General features: G+C 39.0%; 1 protein-coding gene across 2 annotated transcripts in view; it reads left to right on the top strand.

The window, feature by feature from the left end:
• Window positions 1–26,500, top strand: part of agap3 (ArfGAP with GTPase domain, ankyrin repeat and PH domain 3) — a 346,315-nt gene that overhangs the window by 154,158 nt on the left and 165,657 nt on the right. For both annotated transcript variants that reach the window (XM_057856980.1, XM_057856979.1), the window contains exon 3: window positions 8,800–8,887. In XM_057856980.1, the coding sequence (XP_057712963.1) occupies window positions 8,800–8,887 (88 nt within the window). The remainder of the gene's footprint in view (window positions 1–8,799; window positions 8,888–26,500) is intronic.

Genomic DNA, 26,500 nt, shown 5'->3' with positions numbered 1-26,500 from the left:
AAAATAGTTCGGGGGTTTAATGCGCCATGAATCTGCTATGGCAGCATATAGAAATGTTGTTATATCAAACACAACAGTTCTTTTGGCTTAAAATACAGCAGTTTATTTTAAAGAGGGTTGCAAGAGCAGAAACTGCTTTTTCAGTTTTGTCTGTGTTTTCCGCCAAATATAATTACTTACCTTCTTATAATGGCTGGGTTGAAACAAAAGCGATTGCATGGTGTCGGTAAACGGGGGTCGCCAGGGTAAAACGGACAAATTAAAAATAATTTGGGGGCTTAATGCGCCATGAAACTGCTATAGCAGCATATAGACATGTTGTTCTATCAAACACAACAGTTGTTTTGGCTTAAAATACAGCAGTTTATTTTCAAGAGTGGTGCAAGAGCAGAAACTGCTTTTTCGGCCTTGTTTGTGTTTTCTGCCTTGTATATTTTCTTCCCTTGTCTATATATGAATACTGTATAAGGTAAATTTCTTGAAAGAGACACTGGCTGCTGCTTCTTCCCAAGTGTTGCGTTTAGGTTCAAGTACTAATTTTGGCATTTTTTATGCAAAAATTGTTAGGGAAAGAAAGAAAGAAAATCATATTGGTGTTACATTAAGCTCACAATATTTTTTTCAGTTTCTTTGGGGACACTAAAAGGAAATGGTTTGACATTTTCCTTCCAATTAGTTGAGGGTTTTTGTAATGAATGTGTTTCCATGGAGACGCATAGTGAAATGAGTGACAGATTTGTTGCTGTATGAGTGACGCGTTCGGGGTGTGATGCCACCCTTCAGGCTGCCAAAATGCACAGCCAATGTCCACAATTCAACCCATAACGGATGAGTTACAGATAACGGAACAGTTCCATCCTTGGTGCTACCATGACTTCAAAGGCAGCTCTCAAATCAGTATATGTTCATTTGGTATTCTGCTGCTATTAATTGGCTCCTTCCACTCTGGCGTCTGTTCAGCAAAGACACAATTAAACCTTTGAGAAGAAAAGCAATAATTCGGTGCGCAACTCTCGAGAATGAATCAAAAGTTCATGCTGATAACACATAAGACAAATGGTGTCAGTTTCTTTTAAAGTAAGAGATAAATCGCTTTTGGATTTTCTTTTTTTTCTTCTTCTTCAACTTGTCTTACTTGTGTTTAACTTTTAAATAGAGTAGAACCTCTGAAGTCCAATCTTCTAAAAGAAGACATTATGCTGCAATTTTAAACAGTTCCCAGGTTTTTTTTGGGTAATATTTCTTTTTTCTTTATAGCAAACCCGCACTGGGTTGCAGGCATACACGGAGTTTAAGGGGGGGCTGGGGGGGCAGGCCCTTCCTGGTGGCCGAAAAGTGTCATTGCATGTAATTTACTTTCCTATAAATGTTTTTAAAATTAAGAGTTTTCTGGTAAAATATTGTCTATAAAAGTTGTGTAAGCAATAAAACAACAAAAATGAATGAAATGAACAAAAAAAGGATGTTTTTATAATGGGTCAAAATTATTTTTTGAACAGATCATGTGACTAGTACGTTAGACGTTCATTTGCTTTGCTTAGCCAAAACCACCCGGTGACCGTAGAGGCAAGATGGATATACAGTACGTAATTTTTAAAACCTAATCTTTCAAAAGCGACAACAACTACTGAGCAAGAACCAAGGATTGAAAATGTGCATCATGAAATGCCAGAGAGCACCGCCAAAATGGTGAGCGGAGTTTCAATTTGCCCCACTAAAAATGCAAATTGTACAACAAAGCCACCACCAGTGTCTTGCCAATGTAGTTACCCCCATCAAAAATTGTATCCCCTGGTTGAGGGAGCACACACACACACACACACATTAGTTATGAGTTATGTCGACTTAAACAATTAATTGAAGCCAGAAAAGAACCACAGTTATATATTTTGGACATCAACGTTTATTAAATTGGAGAAACTCCATACAGGACTTGAATTACAGTAATAACAGGGATAGGTCATCCTACGAGTAAAACAGTAAAAAATTCCTTTTTTTTTTACGTATTACATTTACAGTACGTACGTTGCTTTATACGACAGAAAAAAAAAAAAAGTTATTTATTTATTTTTTTTTTTAATGGATGGGCCATGTTTTATAACTTTGTAGATAACTACACCACCAAAACACAGAAATCAAGCAAATTAGTGCAGCGCAGTGGCTCCGGCCAGGGAATACAATTTTCGACGGGGGTAACTTAATTGGCATGACACCGGCAAGCGTACCATATTCAATGAATGACGATCTTGGCGAAAAGTATAGCTGTCCTAAGCAGCCTGATTTAGAATTACCCTCAAGAATGATGGGAAACAAAAACGCTCATTTTCAACTTATTACTATAAATATTCTTGTAATTTAAATTTATTGCTGACACTGCGTTTCGGGGTCATCAACATGTTGTGCCCCCCTGCCCCAAAAGTCAAACTGCTGGAGCCCAGCCAAAACCTACCAGGAGGGCGGGTTAGACCCTTGTCACAGGCAGGGCGATAAGACCTATAGCCTAGAATTTCACATCATATTCTCATATACCGTTCATAATGTGATATTTTACCGTGTCCTGGTTGACAGGCACTCGCAGCACTATAGTAATGCTTAATTCTATTTCAATTACTTTCTATAAGTGGAAAACCCGGTGCAAAATCAAAACAAATTGGATGTTGTAATGCTCGGTGTTCCACTGTATTCCGACTGGAATTCAAATTGGACACGTAGTGCTGAGGCAGCATTTGTTTTCTGCGAAGGTGGCGTGGTGCCGGTGGTAGCCTTGTTGAGTTGACTCATTGTTTTCACAGCACACAGCCTTCATATTTTGCAAACTTACACACTCGTACCAAAAATGTCGAAGTTCCAACGAGAAAAATCAGATGCAGATTGCCAGTCGTGCGCTTTTCATAATAAGAACCATACCTAACTTTAGCACCCACTAATGATCTAAGGAGGGGGAGTAGCATCCAGATGAGGTATGTTGTAGCACTCTTTGTTCTTTACTAGACTAACTGGCTTCCACCCCCACCCCTGAAAGTTTTTTTTTTTTCTTAAACCCCTCGACAGCGGCAAGAGAAAAACGCAGCAAAGCCTGTAACCAATCACATGTATGCTAAGTGACTTCCTTGCTCATACCTCTCCCAAGAAGCCCTTAAACAAACACGTGCACTCTGCTTTACATCCAACTGTGATCTGAGCTGAGCTCAACGTTTTACTTTGATAGTCCTCTCTGCAGGCTGCTGCTGCTGCTGCTTTTAATTTTACAGCAGTTAAAGGAATAAAAGGTGGATTCACATTTTGTGCAATTAATTACTGCAACAACAAAAAAAAGTCCCGCTACGTTAGTGATTAAAAGCTGAATGATTACGTGCAAAGAATCAACCAAAAACATAATTACAGGCAATGCACCATCTGTGACTTTCATTTATTGTACATACAGTGGGGAAAATATGTATTTAGTCAACCACTAATTGTGCAAGTTCTCCCACTTGAAAATATTAGAGAGGCCTGTAATTGTCAACATGGTTAAACCTCAACCATGAGAGACAGAATGTGGAAAAAAAAAAACAGTAAATCACATTGTTTGATTTTTAAAGAATTTATTTGCAAATCATGGTGGAAAATAAGTATTTGGTCGATACTAAAAGTTCATCTCAATACTTTGTTATGTACCATTTGTTGGCAATAACGGAGGCCAAACATTTTCTGTAACTCTTCACAAGGTTTTCACACACTGTTGCTGGTATTTTGGCCCATTCCTCCATGCAGATCTCCTCTAGAGCAGTGATGTTTTGGGGCTGTCGTTGGGCAACACGGACTTTCAACTCCCTTCGCAGATTTTCTATGGGGTTGAGACCTGGAGACTGGCTAGGCCACTCCAGGACCTTGAAATGCTTCTTACGAAGCCACTCCTTTGTTGCCCTGGCTCTGTGTTTGGGATGATTTTCATGCTGAAAGACCCAGCCACGTCTCATCTTCAATGCCCTTGCTGATGGAAGGAAATTTTCACTCAAAATCTCTCGATACATGGCCCCATTCATTCTTTCCTTTACACAGATCAGTCGTCCTGGTCCCTTTGCAGAAAAACAGCCCCAAAGCATGATGTTTCCACCCCCATGCTTCTGCTGCTGTTAGTATGGTGCAATTCAGTATTATTTTTCCTCCAAACAAAAGAACCTGTGTTTCCACCAAAAAGGTCTATTTTTGTTTCATCTGACCATAACACATTCTCCAGTTCTCTTCTGGATCATCCAAATGCTCTCTAGCGAACCGCAGACGGGCCTGGACGTGTACTTTCTTCAGTAGGGGGACACGTCTGGCAGTGCAGGATTTGAGTCCCTGGCGGCGCATTGCGTTCCTGATAGTAGCCTTTGTTACTGTGGTCCCAGCTCTCTGTAGGTCATTCACTAGGTCCCCCCATGTGGTTCTGGGATTTTTGCTTTTTGTTATCATTTTGACGCCACGGGGTGAGGAGGGAGTTGAAAGTCAGTGTTGCCCAACAACAGCCCCAAAACATCACTGCTCTAGAGGGGATCTGCATGGAGGAATGGGCCAAAATACCAGCAACAGCGTGTGAAAAGCTTGTGAAGAGTTACAGAAAACGTTTGGCCTCCGTTATTGCCAACAAAGGGTACATAACAAAGTATTGAGATGAACTTTTGGTATTGACCAAATACTCATTTTCCACCATGATTTGCAAATAAATTCTTTAAAAATCTAACAATGTGATTTTCTGGATTTTTTTCCACATTCTGTCTCTCATGGTTGAGGTTTACCCATGTTGACAATTACAGTCCTCTCTAATATTTTCAAGTGGGAGAACTTGCACAATTAGTGGTTGACTAAATACTTATTTGCCCCACTGTATAATAATATACTGTGCAATCTTTTGAGCAGATTCTTTAGTCTAACTGCAGAAAATTTGACAAAAATGAATAAACGTACTAATTATGATACTGTAATCTTTCAGGTATAATAATACACTCTCGTGAATTGTTTGGCTCGCCAAAAATCATTCTTTAAAATAGTTTTTTCACTGTACCCATGTACAGTATTATACACTCTGCAGAGTATTTCAGATAGTCCCCCATTGCCAGTGACGTCAGTTATAACCACAATTTCCTAGGCTTTTGCAGTGGCAATGTTGTTTACATGCAAGTTGTCAGTCATATGTAGATGAATTTTGCTCGAGAGAAAAAAACGAAATAGAGAAAATGACAATGTTGTGTATGTGTTACCAGCAAAATTGAGCAGTTTTACTTACACTGGCTCTTACAAACCAGAGGAAACCTTCAAACCGGTAACTGGGACATGCTTACCAAGAAATTATTACTCAACAAATTATGATATTATAATAAGATTCAGTGAACCCTGGATTTTTTGTTGTGTATTTAGTTTTGTATGTTGTGTAAATGAATCTTTTGGAACCTATTATTTGCCTGCCTGTTCACTCTTTTTGGACGCAGGTCCCAGGTCAAACCAATTAACATTTAGCGCCGTCTTGTGACATGTCTGTGCCAAGTGAGTTCAAAAGCTTAATTTTGGCAAAAGTAATGTTTTGCCGCCATCTTCTGGCATTTTTTCCAGGGGGGCATCGACACTAACCATATTAGTTAACAGTTTACCTATTGGCTGCCATTGACGGCTATGATTGTCCAACTCATTTTATGTGGGAAGGCAGGCAGTGAATGATCATACACTGAGGAAAATAAGTATTTGAACACCCTTCGATTTTGTACTCCCACTTAGAAATGATGGGCGGGTTTGAATGTTTCATGGTAGGCGCTTGTCCACTGTGAGAGTCAATCTAAAAAAAAAATAAAAACCAGAAATCACAGTGTATGATTTTGTAACAATTTAAACCTGTCTATTAGCTAGAATTGTGCGCCTCACAGACCTGTTAGTTGTCTCTAAAAAGTCCAACAAATAAGTGGAGGTGGACTTTTGGAGTCTGACTTTTTGACTGTTTGAGGTGATTAGCTGCATATAAACACCTGTTCACCCCATACAAAAATGAAGACTCCAATTCCTAACATGGTCAAGACCAAAGAGTCCAAAGACACCAGAGACACAATTGTAGACCTCTACAAGGCTGGACAGGGTTACGGGGCAATTGCCAAGCAGCTTGATGATACAGTATAAGATCGTTGAAGCAATTATTAGAAAATATAAGAAGCTAAACATAACTGTCAATCTCCATCGGACTGTGGCTCCATGCAAGATCTACCTTGTAGCTTCTCAATGATCCTAAGAATTTTGAGGAATCAGCCAAGAGCTACATACTGTCTCTCACAGTGGACAAGCACCTACCATGAAAATTTCAAACCCGCCCATCATTTCTCAGTGTGAGAACTTGCAATTCGCAGGGTTTTCACATACTTATTTTCCTCACTGAATATCAGTACCAATGACGACAATAGATGTCCAATTAATTTTGCAACGAAGGGGCTGGTAGCCTCATAGTGGATAGTGTAGTCAACTCTTGCCGTGTACAGTGGGGCAAATAAGTATTTATTCAACCACCAATTGTGCAAGTTCTCCTACTTGAAAAGATTAGAGAGGCCTGTAATTGTCAACATGAGTAAACCTCAACCATTAGGAGACAAAATGTGGAAAAAAAAAAACGTCAACATGGGTAAACCTCAACCATGAGTGACAGAATGTGGAAAAAAAAAAAAAAAGAAAGAAAATCACATTGTTTGGTTTTTAAAAAAATTGTTTTGAAATTAGAGTGGAAAATAAGTATTTGGTCACCTACAAACAAGCATGATTTCTGGAGGTCTAATGAGGCTCCACTCGTTACCTGTGTTAATGGCACCTGTTTTAACTCATTATCGGTATAAAGGACACCTGTCCACAACATCAGTCAGCCACACTCCAAATTCCACTATGGCCAAGACCAAAGAGCTGTCGAAGGACACCAGAGACAAAATTGTAGACCTGCACCAAGCTGGGAAGACTGATTCTGCAATAGGTACAAAGCTTGGTGTAAGTAAATCAACTGTGGGAACAATTATTAGAAAATGGAAGACATACACAACCACTGATAATCTCCCTCGATCTGGGACTCCATGCAAGATCTCACCCCGTGGCATCAAAATGATAACTAGAACGGTGAGCAAAAATCCCAAAACCATACGGGGAGGCCTAGTGAATGACCTACAGAGAGCTGGGACCACAGTAACAAAGGCTACTATCAGTAAGACAATGCGCAGCTAGGGACTCAGATCCTGCACTGCCGGACGTGTCCCCCCTGCTGAAGAAAGTACACGTCCAGGCCCATCTCGGGTTCGCTAGAGAGCATTTGGATGATCCAGAAGAGGACTGGGAGAATGTGTTATGGTCAGATGAAACCAAAATAGAACTTTTTGGTAGAAACACAGGTTCTCGTGTTTTGGGGAGAAAGAATACTGAATTGCATCCGAAGAACACCATACCCACTGTGAAGCATGGGGGGTGGAAACATCATGCTATGGGGCGTTTTTTCTGCCAAGGGACTAGGACGACTGATCTGTGTAAAGGAAAGAATGAATGGGGCCATGTATCGAGAGATTTTGAGTGAAAATCTCCTTCCATCAGCAAGGGCATTGAAGATGAGACTTGGCTGGGTCTTTCAGCATGACAATGATCACAAACACACAGCCAGGGCAACAAAGGAGTGGCTTCGTAAGAAGCATTTCAAGGTCCTGGAGTGGCCTTGCCTTGCCTGGCACAGCCAGACTATTCTCCCTGTATTTTTCAAACACTGTGAGAAATAGTCTGGGACCCAGCCCATTAACGGCCTCTGGAGCAAGATACAAAATCAACCGTCCAATCAGATCCGTTTATTTGCGTGACATGTTCTTAACGAGTAACGTCACTCTTGCACACCTAAAGTCGTCCCTACAACAACACAGATGGCGAACGGGAGAGCCGAGAATATGTTCCAATCCGTGGTAAAACCAGTTTTAAATTACCAAAAACACATCGAAACAAGTCATTGACAACAGTCAACGTGGCTTGCGCTAGCCATGTCGAATAAACTTCTCCATTCTCCGCTCACACTAATTACTTGTCGCTTTAACAACATCACGTCTGCCCGTCGCTGATTGGTCCACTCCGCTGTCTGTTTGCTGTGGCTTGCTCCGCCCTCGGAATTTGATCTGCCGGACGGTTGCCAGACTCAATCGCTGGAACAGCGGTGAGTCTGGTATACCCAGATCTCAACCCTATTGAAAATCTGTGGAGGGAGTTGCCCAACGACAGCCCCAGAACATCACTGCTCTAGAGGAGATCTGCATGTAGGAATGGGCCAAAATACCAGCAACAGTGTGTGGAAAGCTTGTGAAGAGTTACAGAAAACGTTTGCCCTCCGTTATTGCCAACAAAGGCTACATAACAAAGTATTGAGATGAACTTTTGGTATTGACCAAATACTTATTTTCCACCATGATTTGCAAATAAATTCTTTAAAAATCAAACAATGTGGGGTTTTTTTCCACATTCTGTCTCTCATGGTTGAGGTTTACCCATGTTGACAATTACAGGCCTCCGTAATATTTTCAAGTGGGAGAACTTTCACAATTAGTGGTTGACTAAATACTTATTTGTCCCACTGTATACAGTATACACCATGAATGATCAAATGGTCGTCTAGATCATTCCTCATTTTTCCACTTGTTTTCATGAGTTATTTTATTGTTATTGTAAGTACATTACATGTGATATTCTTGCACTATTACCATTACTATTACTGGTTACCGTGATCTGTAATTCAACTAAAAAAACGTAGTCAAGCCAGAGTGAAAGTCACTGATTCAGCTGTCTTTTTTGCAGGGAATTGTGGGGAATCTGTCCAGCGGGAAGTCGGCCTTAGTCCACCGCTACTTGACGGGCACGTACGTGCAGGAAGAGTCTCCTGAAGGTATAACTTCATTCAAAAGAGTTTTACTTTATTATCTTTTTCTATTGCTTCTTTTAACTTTCAAACTGATAAAGACAGTCAGAAATAAGGAGATCAAATATTTATTTAGTTGGTTTCATGTCAGGCCTAATGGCAGGCGTATCAGAGACCCATCTATCAAAAGCACTCAAAAAGTTAATTTTCCATAACATGTGCCCTCAAAAGTTTTCAATGTAAAGGTTGCTCTCCTAAACCATTTATCCTTGAAAAAGTACGCCTCAGTTTCAATGGTGGAGACGCGTGGACAACAACTGAAGCGTATCAGTGGGATCGTAATGAGAATGGCGCCCTCTGGCCCCACTTCAGCGTCCTCAAAGATGAACTGAAAAGCAGGCCGTGTGCAGTTGTATCAAAGATTTTCTGTCATTTTGCTGCACCAAAAGTGAAACTTCCCGGTGTGATTATCCTGCCATCCACCTCTTGACGTTCCTGATTAGCTGCTATGTTGTGCGCATTTCCAATCATCCCAATGAAAGAGCTCCACGGTGGCTGTTTTTTAATATACAGTGAGTGAAAAGAGAAACATGCGCCTGGGTGTGTTTCCATGGCAACAGTGGATGGAGCGCCATCAGATGTCAAGGTCTGAGCCACTGTGCGATCGCCGCCCACCTTGGCAACGTTCTTCTTCTTTTTTTTGGTTAAACCTGACCCGCTCACGTAACTCATCATCCTCGTCATCATCATAGAAGGCGCTTGAAGACACCTCTTGGTGATTATGTAACAAAATCCATAGTCTCACAGTGTATATGACTCTTCATAAATCATTCATTGGGTACCTTGTTCTGATCCCTGTTTTGAGAGCCGACAGTCGGTCTCTTTCGCGATGCTTTGTCTGGTCCATCAAAAGAAAATAAAGACGCAGTCGACCACTGCTACGTAGATGTGGCTGTTACACAAACATCATTCATCCAGTCGGCTGAGAGTGTCCAGCCTCTGCTAAAGTAGACTGGATGAGGTGCCAGGGTGACTGACTCAAGTGGCTTTACTTGCAGGGAAGAGATGAACTAAGTCAACCTTTTGAAAGAATGGACACATGGTTATGCAATCTAATGAGAGCCAGCCAACACAGCTTAACCTCTGAGGCCAAACAGCCCGTTCTGTAAGATCGACGAACCAGTTATCCCTTCGGAAATCATGAAAACAGGAATGCAGTCAACCCCCATTTATTGCAGGGGATATGTTCAGGACTTATATAAATTAGGTGAAAATCCACATTATAGGAAGCCCATAGATGACTGTAAATTCATTAAATTCATTTAACAAATGGCGCTTCAACACATGTTGACAAACAGTATGACAATACTCACCTGTACTATCAGTAAGCTGCAGGTGTATTTACACTTAAAGACATGCAGCTCATTTGACTTTAAAAATCCATAAATAAGACACACTGGACTATAGATGCAGGGTTCAAACATTAGGAAAAAAGTAGTGGTTTATAGTCCAGAAACAACACTAATTTAATGTTAAATTTAAAAAAAAAAAAATTGAAGTTGGTATGAATAAAACAGTAATACATTGAGGTTATAAATAACACTCTATTTATTTTCAGGATATTTAAATGCTCCCTTAAGAATATGTCACTGTTTAATGGAGAAACCAACAGGCTGTTCCTCTATACCCGCGGTCCTCAATTAGTGGACCGCGTTCCACGACCAGACCACGGCCCAGCGGACCCACGGACGAAAGAAAAAATGAGAGAAAAAAAAAACAAAGACTTTTTTTAACATATATCATTTGTATGAATCGCCGATCTATCACCATACGCTACTATTCTATCGCTAAGTTCTGTTTCAGCGATGCGCTGATTGGCTGAGAGAGCCTGCGTGAATGCGCTAATTGGCTGAGAGAGTGTGCATGGATGCGCTAATTAGCTGAGAGTGCCTGCATGCTACTAGCTAGTGTGGACGGACCGCAGCAGTGTCAGCAACCTCAAACACGAGTCGCACACAGCACTTTGCCATCTGTTTGTACATGCTGTCGTGTACTTTATTTTTCATTCAAGAACGTGAGTCATACTGTGAGCAAACGTGATTTATTTATTTCCCCGTGTTACCCCGGACTCTCGCTGCATGCGGGCAATGTTCAAGATCACAATGTTAAGCAACGTTCACTAACACCACACATGCCACCAGTAGAAGACCAAATCGAACAAAATGCCATTCTCAAAGTTGACCAACAGAAGAAAAGTGGACAACGAAAATCACCATTTCAATGAGGAATGGAATGACTAGTTTGCGTCCATTTTACTACCTGCAAGTACCAAATCTATGCGCTTAAAGACAGTTGCTCTGATAAAAAGTGAAAATGTGAAACGCCGTTATGTTAAAGAGCACAGCTCTTTTGAAGATGTTTCCTCCTAAATCAGAAATGAGGAGGCAAGAAATTAACAGGTTAAAGCAGTCATATCAAGAGTCAAGCAAGGTTATTGTTAAATCTATGACACAAGAACAAATTGCAACAGAGTGCTCACTCAGAGTGTCTGGGTGTTGGCAAAACATAAGGACCAGTTCTCTGATTGAGAAATAGTAAAATATTGTATGGCTGAAGTAATGACAGCAATGTTCAAACGGAAAGAAAAGGAGGAAATGACAACAAAAACCAAACAAATCCACTCTCACATTTATCAACCACAAGACGCACTGAAGTACTGGCTGATGATGTGAGTAAACAGCTTTGTGACCCCCAAATGTCATTTTTCTCATTTGGCAGTATTTTACAGTTAGTTACTGTCAATAATTATGTTTGCGCCTTAATGACAGAGCTTGTCATTTATGTTTTGTACATGTGAACATGTACTGTACTACTTGCACGTGTTTTTTTTTTTTTTTTGTCCAGCAGTGTTTTACAATAACAAAATGTACTGTCAATAGTTATTGTTTGCACCTTAAGGACAGATCTTGTCAATTATTTAGTGTACACGTGTAAACATTGTACGTGCATGTTTTTTTTGTGTGTTTTTTTGTTGTTGTATTTTTAAGTAAAAAAAATGGTTTGTTAATTTTATTTTTATATAATCAGAATGTACATTGTATTTTTGTTTGGTCAAAAGAAAACCCTTTACTACCTTCGACCTTCCTTGTACTTGACTTACATGAATACAATAATATAATAATAAATGGACCCATCCTTGTATGAAAAAAAATGATCGTGGACCTTCAAGATTTGTATTTGATAGGGCTGTCAAATTTATCGTGTAAACGGGTGGTAATTAATTTTTTTATAATTAATCACGTTAAAATACTTAACGCATTTAACAAGTGCGCGGAACAACCCATTCATGCATTGCCGCAAACAGAATACAATGGCGCCGTTTTATGTATATTGAGAGCTAAGAGGCAGAGACAAGCGAGTGGAATGGACACAGGCATTAATTGGGGTCGCGCTATTTATTGACATAAGCTTTGGCATCTCTTCCATAACAATAATAGCTATTGTGGCGAGCGACGTGGGAAAGACAGGAGATGATCTTTTTCTTAACACCCTGGTTTGAACACAACGCAGAGAAGATATACCATTTGCAGCCACCACTGACAGTGATTGTTGCCCAACTTCCTATCATGCAGTTGGTCGCTACAGTATCATTTACTGAAAGCACAACAAAAATAATATTCCAATCTCTCAAAAAATATAATGTTCATAAAAAGAAAAGCGCTCAATGCAAAGAGAACTGGCATTCCCATCAAAATAGCTATGCAAAATAATACTCAGACTTTGGTCAAACTCTATTCAAACATTTCGTTTAGCTCAACAAATACACTAGATGGCAATATTTAGTCACAATATACAAACTCACATTTATCTTTTAATAATTACAAGTCTTTCTCTCCGTGGATCCCTTTCACAGAAAGAATATTATTAATGTTAATGCCATCTTGTGGATTTATTGTTATAATAAACAAATACAGTCCCTATGGACAGTATGTTGAATTTATATATTCGTCTTGTCTTATCTTTCCATTCCAACAATAATTTACAGAAAAATATGGCATATTTTGGAGATGGTTTGAATTGCGATTAATTACGATTAATTTTTAAGCTGTAATTAACTCAATTAAAAATTTTAATCGTTTGACAGCCCTAGTATTTGAGCACCCCTGCGCTATACCAAAATATTCCACTAGAATAATGTGTATGTTAACTCATTGGTTGCCATTGACAGCGCTAGACAACCAATTCATTACGCCCTCCCAGTCAAAATGAATTGGTTGTCCAACACCGTCAGTGGCACTCAAATATGAGCATTCAAACCCAGGACTCAGAGTTTAAATGAATTGGACATCATTCTTTGTCAATGGCAGGCAATGAGTTAAAAAAGAAAGACACTTATTTATTTACAATTAGGGATGGGAATTGATAGGATTTTTACGATTCCGATTCCATTATCAATATTGCTTAACGATTCGATTCTTTATGGATTCTCTTATCAATTCTAATTTTGGGAAAAAGAAGAACAAACGTTTTGATTGGCATCGAGTTTGTTTAATCAGAAGTCACAACCTTACAAACTCACAACGAGATCAAAAGAGGCCCAAAGCCTCAATGTTAACTGTGGCAATAAGTGGCAAATACACAAGAATGTGTAACATTTTACTGAAACATTTATCTAATAGAAATAAAAAATATTGGTATATATTGGCAGATAGGTTTTTGTTCTGCCTTTGGCAATATGTGTTAAAGCAGGGGTCCCCAAACTTTTTCCTGTGAGGGCCACATAACTTTTCCCTTCTCTGATGAGGGGCCGGGGTCAGTTTGTAACAGAAAAAGTGTGACGATTGCAGAAGTGCATAAATGTAAAAAAATTATTGTTTTTCAGAAAGCCACAATCAAATAACCCTTTCTGGATTTTTTTTATAATAATAATAATAATAATAATAGTTAATAATAAAAAGCACTATTAATTAAATAGATAATAACCAAATAACCCTCTCTGAATTCTTCAAGGAAAAGGCCAGAAAATAAATAACACGATTGAGAAAAAAAAAAAAATTCAAAATGCCCGGACCAAATGTGGAGGCGGGCCGTATTTGGGCCGCGGGCCGCAGTTTGGGGACTGCTGGGTTAACATGTATTATTTTACCATTACATTGAATTGCATGCCTTTTAGTTTTTGTGGCGCTTACACGCTCAAGTGGGGGCGCCCTTGCGCTTCCTCACGTGAAGAAGAACGCACTCACGTGAAGAAGAGCGCGCTTACACCCAAAGAAGAAATGCCGCATCGAAGTGAGTGAGCGAGTTAGTGAGAGAGGGAAACACTTCTACGAGCCTACGTTTTTTGTTAATGTTAATATCTGCAGAGGCAACGCCTGTATGTATCGTCTTTTGTGTTGTTGTTGTTGTGTTTCCACTCGCGATCGGACACTTAAATCCAATTGTGTAGTGGTTTGAACGATGTGCTAATGCTAGCGAACGAATGCTAACCATACTGTTATTAGCAGCTAATCATCGCTGATTTACGTTGATGCAAACCTGTTGTTATTGGGGACGAAATTGATTTGTTTCATTTCTATTCTTAGTTTCACTCTTCAAGTGATGGTTGAATAAAGTCAGCAAATTATACCAACGTCTTCTGCATCGTCATTTGAGAGTTTAGCTAGCTGTATAGCCAGGACTGAGCCTTAGCCTCTCTGTGAGGACAGCGCAGTCGTATTCCCTCCCGATGCAGTTATCTCCACCTTGCAATGACTGCAAGTCGCTTTGTTTTAATTTTTTTCTCGTGAAGTGCAGACACACTTTCGAGCGTTGGAACCTACGTGCTGTCATTGTTATGTTTATGGCTGCAATGCTCGTGCTTACCCGTCGTAACCTTTCATTTTCACACTCTTTCCTGGTGAAGTGTAGTCAAACTTTGGAGCGAGTGGTTCTTGGCGCCATGCTAGTTTGATGCGTCTGGACAACAACACACGTCATGACGCAATACGCGTCTTTAGGAATCGTTAAAGGGATCGTTAAGGCTTTTTCATTGTGATGTCGAGGCCTCGAAACACTCGGAACCGGTTCCGAATTGGAATCGGATTTCGATTCCCATCCCTAGTTGCAGTAATATAGTTTTGCTGTATTTACCGTGTTTTTTTCTGCACTATAAGGCACTCCTAAAAACCTTCCATTGTCTCATAAGCCGACAGTGCGCCTTTTAATCAAATGCACCTTAAATATGGCGGAAAACACAGACAAGGCTGAAAAAGTAGTTTCTGCACTTGCACCCCTCTTTAAAATAAACTGCTGTATTTTAAGCCAAAAGAACCTTTGTATTTGATAGAACAATATGTCTATATGCTGCCATAGCAGTGTCATGGCGCATTAAGCCCCTGAACTATTTTAAATGTGTCCATTTTACCCTGGAGACCCCCGTTTACAGACACCGCACAAACGCTTTTGTTTCAACTGAGCCATAAAAAGAAGGTAAGTAAATATATTTATTATTCGAAATGTCAATCGTTTTTAGCTAAGAATCAACAATTGATGTCTAATATTTAGTTTGAAAAAAAAAAAAAAAAAAAAAAAACATAAAATTATACACTGGCATATGTTAAACTTTTAAACAAATTACATCACAATGGAAAAAAAATAGTGTCTGTAAATAGGTCACTGATATCTACCTTATAACTATCACTTAATTGTATTTTATTTTGTTACTGTCGCATTTTTCCCGATATTGTAGATGATAAATAATCGATCCAAACAAAGAAAAAATTTTAAAAAATAAAAAGGAGAGCGTTTAAAAGGATAAATAAGTGAAAAAGAAAATCTAGACCACTCCTTGATGTCTGCGATTTCTGCATCGCGACCCTTGTTATATTACTGTGTTTCACCCATAAAATCCCCAAAATGTGTGGTTGTAGCCTTTCACAGCTGTGTCTTGACACTCAGTGAGACATTTTTGGATCAAAACAAGGTATGTACGCAATAATATTACGTTAAAATCATGGTGTCTTTTATTATGCTCTCTTGCTCTAACCTCGAGTTAGGGTTTATGGGTTTAATTTTTTTTTTTTTTTTTTAAATGCCCTTCTATTCAAAAAATTTTCTTCCCGCAGAAAATTGAGATTTTAAGCTTTCTAATGATGTATTACACATGCATATAGGACAATTTTGAAATTTGGCCAAATTGGGGTCTCAGAGAGGAACTTCAAGTCACTTGAGTGTTTTCCGCCATATGGATCAATATTTGTTATTCATGGCATCAAATCAAGTTAGCTTTATTGTCATATTCTTCATATGCACATGTCATACAAAGAAAACGAAATTGTTTCTCTCTTTATGCCTATGAAAGACACATAACATAGGACTAACATCAGACATATCTTTAATGCATACGCAATTTTCGGGTTAAGACACACCTCAACGGGGAAAATATTGCCTCTTGTTAAGAGAGAAATTTCAGGATACAAAAGGCAAAAATAGAGTATGGCTGGTACTCGTAGCTCCCAGAGTTTACTGAACTTAATATACTTATAGCTGCTCTGACATTGACTATTGCCAAGCATTGCTGGGATCCAGTTGGCTAAGAGGGATCCCTCCTGTATGTGTATTTGTGTATCCCAGCGTCTTCTTGATTCGCCCCTTGTGTTCCAACAGCTTTACTTTTATTTTTACTCTATTCTTGGTTTTCTACATTATGCACAGCTCAGATGTCATGCTTATTGTGCAATAATCTAATTGTAGCATATACTTGTCCATGTTTTGATGCATTTTTATGGATTATAAAAGATTTATGTCTGAATTTTGGGGGGGGTGGAACGGATTAGGGCATTTACATGGAAAATGCGCCTGTACTTACAGAATTTTCAAGTTAAGAAACTACTTCCAGAACCAACTAATTTTGTAAGTAGAGGTGCCACTGTCCTCCAATGCATGTTATAGTGCGGAAGATACATTTTTTAAACAAACATTGCACTGACATAGTCTCATGGTCCATGAGGAAACGTTTGTGTCATATTCTCCGCGACAGTGCAAAAAATAAATAATATGTATTTTTCCATTTAGAAGTAGCTTTATCTCATTCACTCCCAAAGATATATAATTACTCTACAGTAAACAATGTTGTTTATGATGTTCATCGCTCATAACAAAACTTTTTTTTAATAATGAAAAACGGGAATGTAATCTTTCTTTTTGTTCTGTGTTCATGTAGCCATAGAACACAATATTCTGTGGCACTTGAAAGAAGGGCAATTTCTGGTGAAAAATGGCTGGGAGTGAATGAGTTAGACCTGTGTATTGATAATTGTTGTATTGCGACATATGTGTCATCATGATTATCAGGAGCTTTGTATCACAAATCCTATCGTATCGGGAAGTACGTAGAGTTTCCTACCCTTAGTATCAAGGGTTAAATATGTAATTGCCATATGTTACAATATTATGGAGTCCTATATTCAAAACAGTTTTTGGGGGGGTAGGCAGGAACAGCGTTTTCTTACTCCTTTTTGATCATATATCATCTTTATCACCAGGAAGCACGCGTGGTTATGAGCCAGCTAAAAAAAAAAAAATCAGTTGTAAAAAAAATTTAAGAAATAATTTTTCCGCCGGCATTCTTTCACTCCCCGTTTTTGATTCATATTCTAAAAGGAACTGACTTTATTATTCAAATTTTGTGAAACGACGCTTGCCGTATATTCATAAAGAGAGCATTTTTCTTCTCTTTTTTGTTTTTAATCTCCATAGATCAAGAAGTGCAAGATGGAATTGACTTTAGCGTTTTGACTCCCGTGGGTGTCGTCTTTATCTGCAACTGGGAATGTTCAATATTTTATGATATGAAGAACATGGAGGAAAATACCTCATACAGTGGTATGAAAAAGTATCTGAGCCTTTTGGAATTTCTCACATTTCTGCATAAAATCACCATCAAATGTGATCTGATCTTTGTCAAAATCACACATATTAAAATACAGTGTCTGCTTTAACCTAAACCACCCAAACGTGTATAGGTTTTCATAATTTCATGAGGATAGAATGCAAACAATGACAGAAAGGGCAAAAATAATTAAGTGGACCCTCTGCCTAAGGAGACTTAAAGCGCAATTGAAATCAATTTTTACCAAACATGTTAAGTCAGGTGTTTGCCCAGTCACTGATGAGAGGTTTAAAGCTGACCTGCCCATTATAAAACACGCACCTGGTAAGAAATGTCTTGATGAGAAGCATTGTCTGATGTGCATCATGGCTTGGTCAAAAGAGCTGTCTGAAGACCTGCGATCAAGGATTGTTGATTTGTATAAAGCTGGGAAAAGATACAAAACCATCTCTAAAAGTCTGGATGTTCATCAATCGACAGGCAGATAAGTTGTCTGCAAATGGAGAGAGTTTGGCACTGTTGCTTCTCTCTCAAGGAGTGGCCGTCCACCAAAGATGACACCAAGAGTTCAGCGCAGAATACTCAGAGAGGTGAAAAATAACCTTAGAGTGTCTGCTAAAGACTTACATATATCACTGGCACAGTCCAATATCTCTATGCACACATCAAATATATGTAAAAAAATAATATAGCCCAGAATGGTGTTAATGGGAGGACTCCACGAAGGAAGCCACTGCTGTCTAAAAAAACCCATTGTTGCTCGTTTAATGTTCGCAAAAACACACTTTGACACTACACAGAAGTTTTGGCAAAATATTTTGTGGACTGATGAAACCAAGGATGAATTGTTTGGGAGGAAAAATAGAACAGCTCACCAACATCAACACCTCATCCCACCGTGAAGCACAGTGGAGGGAGCATCATGATTTGGAGCTTTTTTGCTATTCCGGGGCCTGGACATCTTGCAATCATTAATGAAAGAATAAATTCAACAGTTTCTCAGGATGTTTTGAAGGAAAGCCTGAAGCCGTCTGTCAGACAGTTGAAGCAGTTGAAGCTAAAAAGAGGATGGATGCTGCAACAGAAGAATGATCCAAAACACAGAGGTAAATCAACTTCAGAATGGTCTCAGAAGAACAAAATACAAGTTCTGGAGTGGCCAAGTCAAAGTCCAGACTTGAACCACATTGAGATGCTGTGGCATGACCTAAAGGCAGCGATTCATGCCAGACATCCCAGGAATCTGACTGAACTGCAGCAGTTTTGTAGAGAAGAATGGGCCAAGATTAGTCCTGATCGATGTGCCAGACTGATCTGCAGCTACAGAAAACATCTGGGTTGGGGGGCACAAAATATTAAAGGTAATGGTTCACTCACTTATTTGTCCCCTTCCTCATTGTTTGCATACCATCCTCATTAAAATATGAAAACCTATAAATGTTTGGGGGTTTTTAGTTAACGCTGACACTGTTTTTTCATCTGTGTGATTCTGACAAAGATCAGATCACATTTGATGGTGATTTTATGCAGAAATGTGAGAAATACCAAAAGCTTCAGATACTTTTTTTTCATACCACTGTATATATGTGCTTGCATGCCGGCAAATGCGCAAGTTCAGGATTGAGGCCTGATCTGCCTTACGTCTTTCCTTTCCTTATTTTTCCTTACTGAAGGGCTGTGCTTAATATTTTGGTTCTTTTAATTAGTCCGTGGAAAAACAACAACCAATCAATATCCACAGTATTTGAAGAATAAACAACTTCAGATATATGTGGCCCTCTCGTGCATCTTTGCACATTTTGACAAGGAACATTGATTTTAGTAGCTGCGTTCTTCCTTTTTTCTCCTCACTTCTGCTTGATGCTAAAGCTCAGCTGTGTTTGACAAACTTTTAATGCATAAATGTTTACTTAGATCTTCTGTGACGAGTGTCTGCATCTGCTTGCAAGGTTTGCCATACTAGGTTTGTGTCCCAAGTGTTTAAAAGGTAGACTTTTCTCTTCTATATTATTGGTTATTTTTATTTTCGACTGGTGTGACAGTTCATCTGGAAGACTGTAATATTGCCGGGAGGCTGGTCGCACACGTCAGGGAACTGGCGGCATTGTGGTGACTTTGTCGCCCCAGCGACTCCTACAACAGCTGTGCGTTAGACACGCTAAATTGCAATTCCTCGCCCACGTAATTGGCTCCTGAGAGACCCCCGGCCGGCTTCCTGTCAAAGCACTGATGCGACACTCCCGAGGAGCTTCACTCCAACTTGTCGACAAAACTTTTTATGAGGTCACGCCACATTGTTGTGTTGTGTTATGAAGTGCACACACACTCGTTTCATTGAAGGATTGAGGGTAAAATGAATCATCATTTTTTTCTACCTTGCTCTCCTCGATAGTGGCTTAGAAACGCTATTCTAAGAATTTTCTATTATCAACTGCAAGCAGTGTGCCGCGTCACCTTCATGATCTTTCCGTCTCCAGGGGGTTAATTTGTTGCTTTGTGAGTCTTTCGACTCTCGTTGCATGCAAGGTGTTCTTCAGAGGGGTTTCCCATTAAGTTTGGCTTAGAATCGAATGTGTGTCTGCATGCATGTGTGTCCTCTTCAACTGAAAAAAAAAACAAGAAACAGAACTATTTTAGTAAAAGTTAGGATTTGGTACCTTTACATTTAACCTTTTCGAAGACGGTGGTTACTACAGTGGACATCAATTAAAAAGTTATTATTTTTACTTCGGGTATACTCAGTTTAGTTGCTAGTGGTTTAAATTAATGGTGGTATTTGAGTTATTTTGATGGAACAATAAATTTACACTGTTATACAAACTGTATAGCCTACTGACTACTTTTCACTCTGTCAAACCTTTTGTTCAAATCTTTTGTCCAAATCAGTGTTGTCCCTTGAAAAAACGTAATTATTTTATTTATTTTATGCCGCGTAAATCGGAATTAACCCTTTAAGTACTCCTAAATATCCCCCTAAATCTCAAAATAACCATCCAAAAACATGTATTATATGTCATTGTACTGTCATCGCCAAGATTTTGGAGCCAAGTCCTAACTAGACAGCGATCTTAAGTTCCGAAATGACGATGGTTTGCTGACTTTATGCAGCGGCTCATGACATCAACACATGCAGAATCTAACTAAGATTAAAATGAAATTAAATCATTTTCATCTTCAATAACGGCAATTCAAATTTTTGTTTATAACTAGCTGCTGATACAGCGATAACAATCCACACAAATGATTAGCATCTATCGAACTCACCCCAAGTATTCAACCACAATCGAAAACCCACAATAAAGAGTACAAAAGGTGTTATACAGGTGTTGCCTCCATTGATGTTTCACAAGCAACAAATATGAGCGCAGGCTTGCAGGCTTTCCCCCCTCTCTCACTCGGCTGCGCGACTTCTTCGTTGGAATCAATTCGCGCTTCCTCGTGTGTGTGCCTGCCCATGCGCTATTCTTCATGTGCGCAAATACGTTCTTCTTCCTGTGTATATGCACACTTATTCGCGTGCCAGTAGTACTACCTGCTGTACAGTTCCTGTGCCAAGATAAAAGTATGCATCACATGTCAAAAGCCAACATTATTAAACAAACAAACAAACAAACAAACAAAAAACAATAGTCCGGCATCGTAAAGTCAAAATCACATAGGTAGGGTACGTTGTAACCCGTAGACAACCTGTGATATATACAGTATACTAGTATATGTTTATACACACAGTGAGGAGCAGAAGTATTTGCACCCCTTGTGATTTTGCAAGTTCACCCGTTTAGAAAATAGGTAGAGGTCTGAAATTTCAATCATAGATGCATTACCACTTATAGCGACATAATCTGAAAAAATGATAAAAATTCGGAACTCACATAGTATGTTTTTCAATAATTTATTTGTAATTTACTGGGCTTCATAAGTATTTGTACCCCTGAGAAAATCAGTGCTAATATTTAGTGCAGAAGCCTTTGTTTGCAATTACAGAAGTCAGACGCTTTCTGTAGTTCTTCACATATGGAAACAGGGATTTTGGCCCATTCTTCCTCACAAAACTTCTCTAGATCTGTCAGGTTCCGGGGCTGTCGTTTAGAAACAAGGGCTGTCAAACGATTAAAATTTTTAATCGAGTTAATTACATCTTAAAAATTAATTAATCGTAATTCATCACAATTCAAACCATCTATAAAATATGCCATATTTTTCTGTAAATTATTGTTGGAATGGAAAGATAAGACACAAGACGGATAAATACATTCAACATACGGTACATAAGTACTGTATTTGTTTATTATAACAATAAATCGACAAGATGGCATTAACATTATTAACATTCTGTTAAAGCGATCCATGGATAGAAAGACTTGTAGTTCTTAAAAGATAAATGTTAGTACAAGTGATAGAAATTTTATATTAAAATACCTCTTAATGTTTTCGTTTCATTAAAATTTGTAAAATTTTCAATCAAAAAATAAACTAGTAGCTTGCCATTGTTGATGTCAATAATTACACCATGCTCACTCATGGTACTGACCCATAAAATCAGTTGGACCCAAGCGCCAGTAGAGGGCGCCAAACACCAAAAAACAAGTAACAAGCGGACATTACACTGTACTGTCATTTTAATCTGTTTGAGCGGGGCATGTGCGTTAATTGTGTCAAATATTTTAACTTAATAAAAAAAATATTTACTGCCCATTAACGCGATATTTTTGACAGCCCTATTAGAAACACAAAGTTTCAGCTCCATCTAAACATTTTCTATTGGATTGAGGTCTGGAGACTCGCAAGGCCACTCCAGAACCTTGATATGCTTTTTTACGCAGCCACTCCTTGGTCAGCTTGGCTGTGTGCTTTGGATCATTGTCATGTTGGAAGACCCAGCCACGACTCATCTTCAAGTCTCTGACTGAGGAATGGAGATTGTGGCTCAAAATCTGACGATACATTTCACCATTCATCCTCTGCTTTATACAGTAAAGTCAACCTGTCCCCTTTGCCAAAAAGCCCTAAAGCATGAGGTTTCCACCCCAATAATTCACAGTGGAGCTGGTGTTCTTGGGATTGTACTCATCCTACTTTTTCCTTCACACACGACGAGTAAAGTTTGCGTCAAAAAGTTCTACTTTGGTCTCATCTGACCACATGACTTTCTGCCATGACCCCTCTGCATCATTCTGATGGTCCCTGGCAAACTTCAGACGGGCCTCTCCCATGTACTGGCTTCAACAGAGGAACTTTCTGAGCAATGCATGATTTTTAAACCACTGATCCGTAGTGTTCTCCTGACAGTAGCCTTTGAAACTGTGCATCCAGCTCTCTTCAGGTCATTGACCAGCTCCTGCCGTGTAGTTTTAGGCTGAGCCCTCACTTTTCTCATCATGAGTGATGGCCCACAAGGAGAGATTTTACATGGAGCCCCAGTCCGAGGTAGATTATCTCTCATGTTGAGCCTTTTCCATTTTCTAACAATTGCTGCAACTGCTTTATTCTCACCAAGCTACTTTCCAATTGTCCCATATCCCTTTCCAGCTATGAGGAGCTCAACATTTTGTCCTCTGTTGTCTTTTGAAAACTCTCTGGTCTTGCCTATGGTAGCAGTTGGATTATGAATGACTGTGCACAGGTGACAATAATGGGCTCAAATGGGTGGTGTTTTTTTTTAAGGTAGCCTAACAACTCTTTGAGTGTCAGAATTATTGATGATTCTCAGGGGTACAAATTCTTATGAACCCCAGTGCATTACACATTTTTTTTTAATCACACAGTGTGATTTCAGGATTTTTTTTAGATTATGTCTCTGAGTGGAAATGCATCTATGATTGAAATTTTAGACATCTCCCTATTTACTAAGTAGGTGAACTTGCAAAATCACAAAGGTTGCAAATACTTCGGCTCCTCGCTGTTTATACTTTTTTTTTTTTTTTTTTTGACGGGCGGCACAAGTGCCGGAGTGGTTAGCACGTTTACCTCACAGTTCTGATATCAAGGGTTCAATTCTGGGCTCCTCCTTCCTGTGTGGAGTTTGCATGTTCTCTCCATGCCTGCGTGGGTTTTCTCTGGGGACTCTGGTTTCCTCCCACGTCTCAAAAACATGTGTGGTATGCTGATTGAACACTCTAAACTGTCTGTAGGTATGAGTGTGTGTGTGTGAATGGTAGTATGTCTCATTGTGCCCTGCGACCAATTCAGGGTGTACCCCACCTACTGCCCGTAGTTAGTTGGGATAGGCTCCAGCAGCTCACTGATCCTCATGAGGATAAACACCATGGAAAATGAATGAATGAATGAATTTTTTTTTTATTGCCCATCGCAAAACATGTGCAGGCAACAGTAATACTACATTTTGATGTTAAATCGGGGCCGCAAAATATAATCACGCAGGCTGCAATTAATTCACTGCGCCGCAGGTTTCAGTCTTTGAGACCCCTGTCCTCCGTGAATGCAAGAAAAACATTTAAGGGGAAAAAAAAAAATAATTTGTGGACATCCATCAACAAGCTTCTAAAAACAGCTCTTGAATAATCCAAATGTGTTTGTTCTAAAAGTTACCTTAAGACACACGTTACATTTTTAGGTTATATAACCAGTTTTGTTAATATGCCACAAAGTATGTGCAAAACAAGCACTCAGGTTCAAAGAGTTTTCAATCTCAAAAGATTGTCGTTAGGGGTGCACGATATCCATTTTTTGAAACCGATATCGATAACTTCCTGCTCCTCAAAGCCAATACCGATATCGATAACCAATAATAAATATATAATTTTTTGAACGTATTTTCACCCAAGTTTATGAACTTCTGGAGGTTAATTTAAAAAAAAAAAAAAAACTAGTGGTGGATTCAACATAGATTTTTGCCTTTGACCTCACCAGATTTTTCATAATGACATGAACATTGTTATGAACAAAACAAAGAGAAGAATAGTCTTGACTTCAAATAAAGGGCCAATATTTATTTTTTTCAAATAAATACAATTTGAGTCAATCACAATCAATTAGTCAATATAATTTAAGATGTGTTTCCTGAATAATGAGCACTGAACTAAAACATAAACCCAACAGTTATTGTGCTTTGTCATCAAATAAAAATATTTGGTGCTACAGGAGAGGAGACTGTTGTGGTCTTGGTCCATGGAACAACTTTCTTAACCTGGGAGACAGGTTAGGACAGCAAGCCTATCAATAACCAAAAGGCCTCTCAAGAACTTACTAACTTATAACTAACACTGTAAAATGCAAACATTATATAGTAAGGTTCATCACTCATTCCTCATAACTAAGCCTGTCGCAATATGCAATAATTCCATTTATCGCACGGTAAATAGAAATGAAGGCGATAATTTTTCCGCTGCGATTTATCGCCTCGCGTGCACCTGCGTGCGCGCCTGCGGCTGACGTGCTGTTAAAAGTTCGGCTTCCTTGTTACCAACTATGCAAAATGCATTTTAGTTCTGTTTTTAGTTTAGTGCAGTTTAAGTTTAGTGCAGGTGGAGTAAAAAAACAAAACGTGACGCTTACCATTGAAATGAAGATGTGAATGATAGCAATATATAAGCATGGTGTGTGCATCCATGAGCTGGGTCGTAGAATGCCGATCTTGGCCGGTGGTCCCCCTCCGTTCGCCAGTCTTTATAAGTTAAGGTGACAGTCCTTATTATGGTAACATCGCCTAAGAAATGGCCAGATTCGTCAGGTTTGAAATCATTTATTCCATCAACTCGCCGATTGTCCACTGCTGTTGACGCCAGGATCGAAACAGAAAGTAAAATAGCGCTCTCCTGCTCATCGTCAGCCCCGCGGTGCGTTCAGGTACAGCAAAAAAAGTCCGCCACATTAGAAACAATTCGTTACATTATTACAGGTACTGTACTGTATTATTGTTATTATTGCTATGATTATATCATTGTTATTCTGATTTTTATTCACATTTTATTTGTTTTGCTCTTTCTAATTGCTATTTGCAATAGTAACAGCAGTATTTATTAAGGATGTAGTGTGGGTTTTTGGGCTGTGGAATGAATTATTGGAATTATAATGTATTTTTATGGGAAAATCCTGCTCGACATACGACCATTTCGACTAACAAACAAGCTCCTAGAACGAATTAATATCGTATGTGGAGGTACCACTGTATTACACATGGAACGCCATAGCAGAAGCTGTGAGGGGAAACATTTTCATTTGCCTAGATGCTTAAATTTTGAAGTGGAATTTCATTTTTCTTAAAAAACACATTTTATTTCTTCTGTGTTTCTGTGCAGTATTAATATTGTCGCGACCCGACTCCGGACTAAGCGGAAGATAATGGATGGATGGATGGATGAATATTGTTGTCTTTTACTTAAAAGAGGCATGGTCTATTGTTTTTAGTTGTGATTTCCTAAAAAGTATTTTTGAATTTAAGAGTAAACATTTATTGCGTTTAAATGGGTGTACACGATCTATTAATATATGCTGTATTCTGACAGTGTTTTTTTTTTTTTTTTTTAATGGGGGGGGGGGGGCAATAATATCGCATATCGCAATAATTTAAGAAATAAATTATCGCACACTAAAATTTGTTATCGCGACAGGCCTACTCATAACTAAAATATGGTCGAGCAAAAAGGATTAATGGCTTTCCTTATAATAATATCAATCTTTAAAACACCATTGAAGCGACTGTCATCTTTTCAGTGGCTTATTAAGATGTGTTTCTCGCTAACCGTGCGGCACACTTGAGCGTGACGTCACAGAAAGGGAGTGCTTGATTTACAGACGCACACATCCCAATC

Source organism: Corythoichthys intestinalis, chromosome 14 (genome assembly GCF_030265065.1).
Source record: "Corythoichthys intestinalis isolate RoL2023-P3 chromosome 14, ASM3026506v1, whole genome shotgun sequence".
NCBI classification, from domain to species: domain Eukaryota; kingdom Metazoa; phylum Chordata; class Actinopteri; order Syngnathiformes; family Syngnathidae; genus Corythoichthys; species Corythoichthys intestinalis.
Note: the sequence above shows the minus strand (reverse complement) of the source record. Positions and strands in the feature narration are given on the sequence as shown.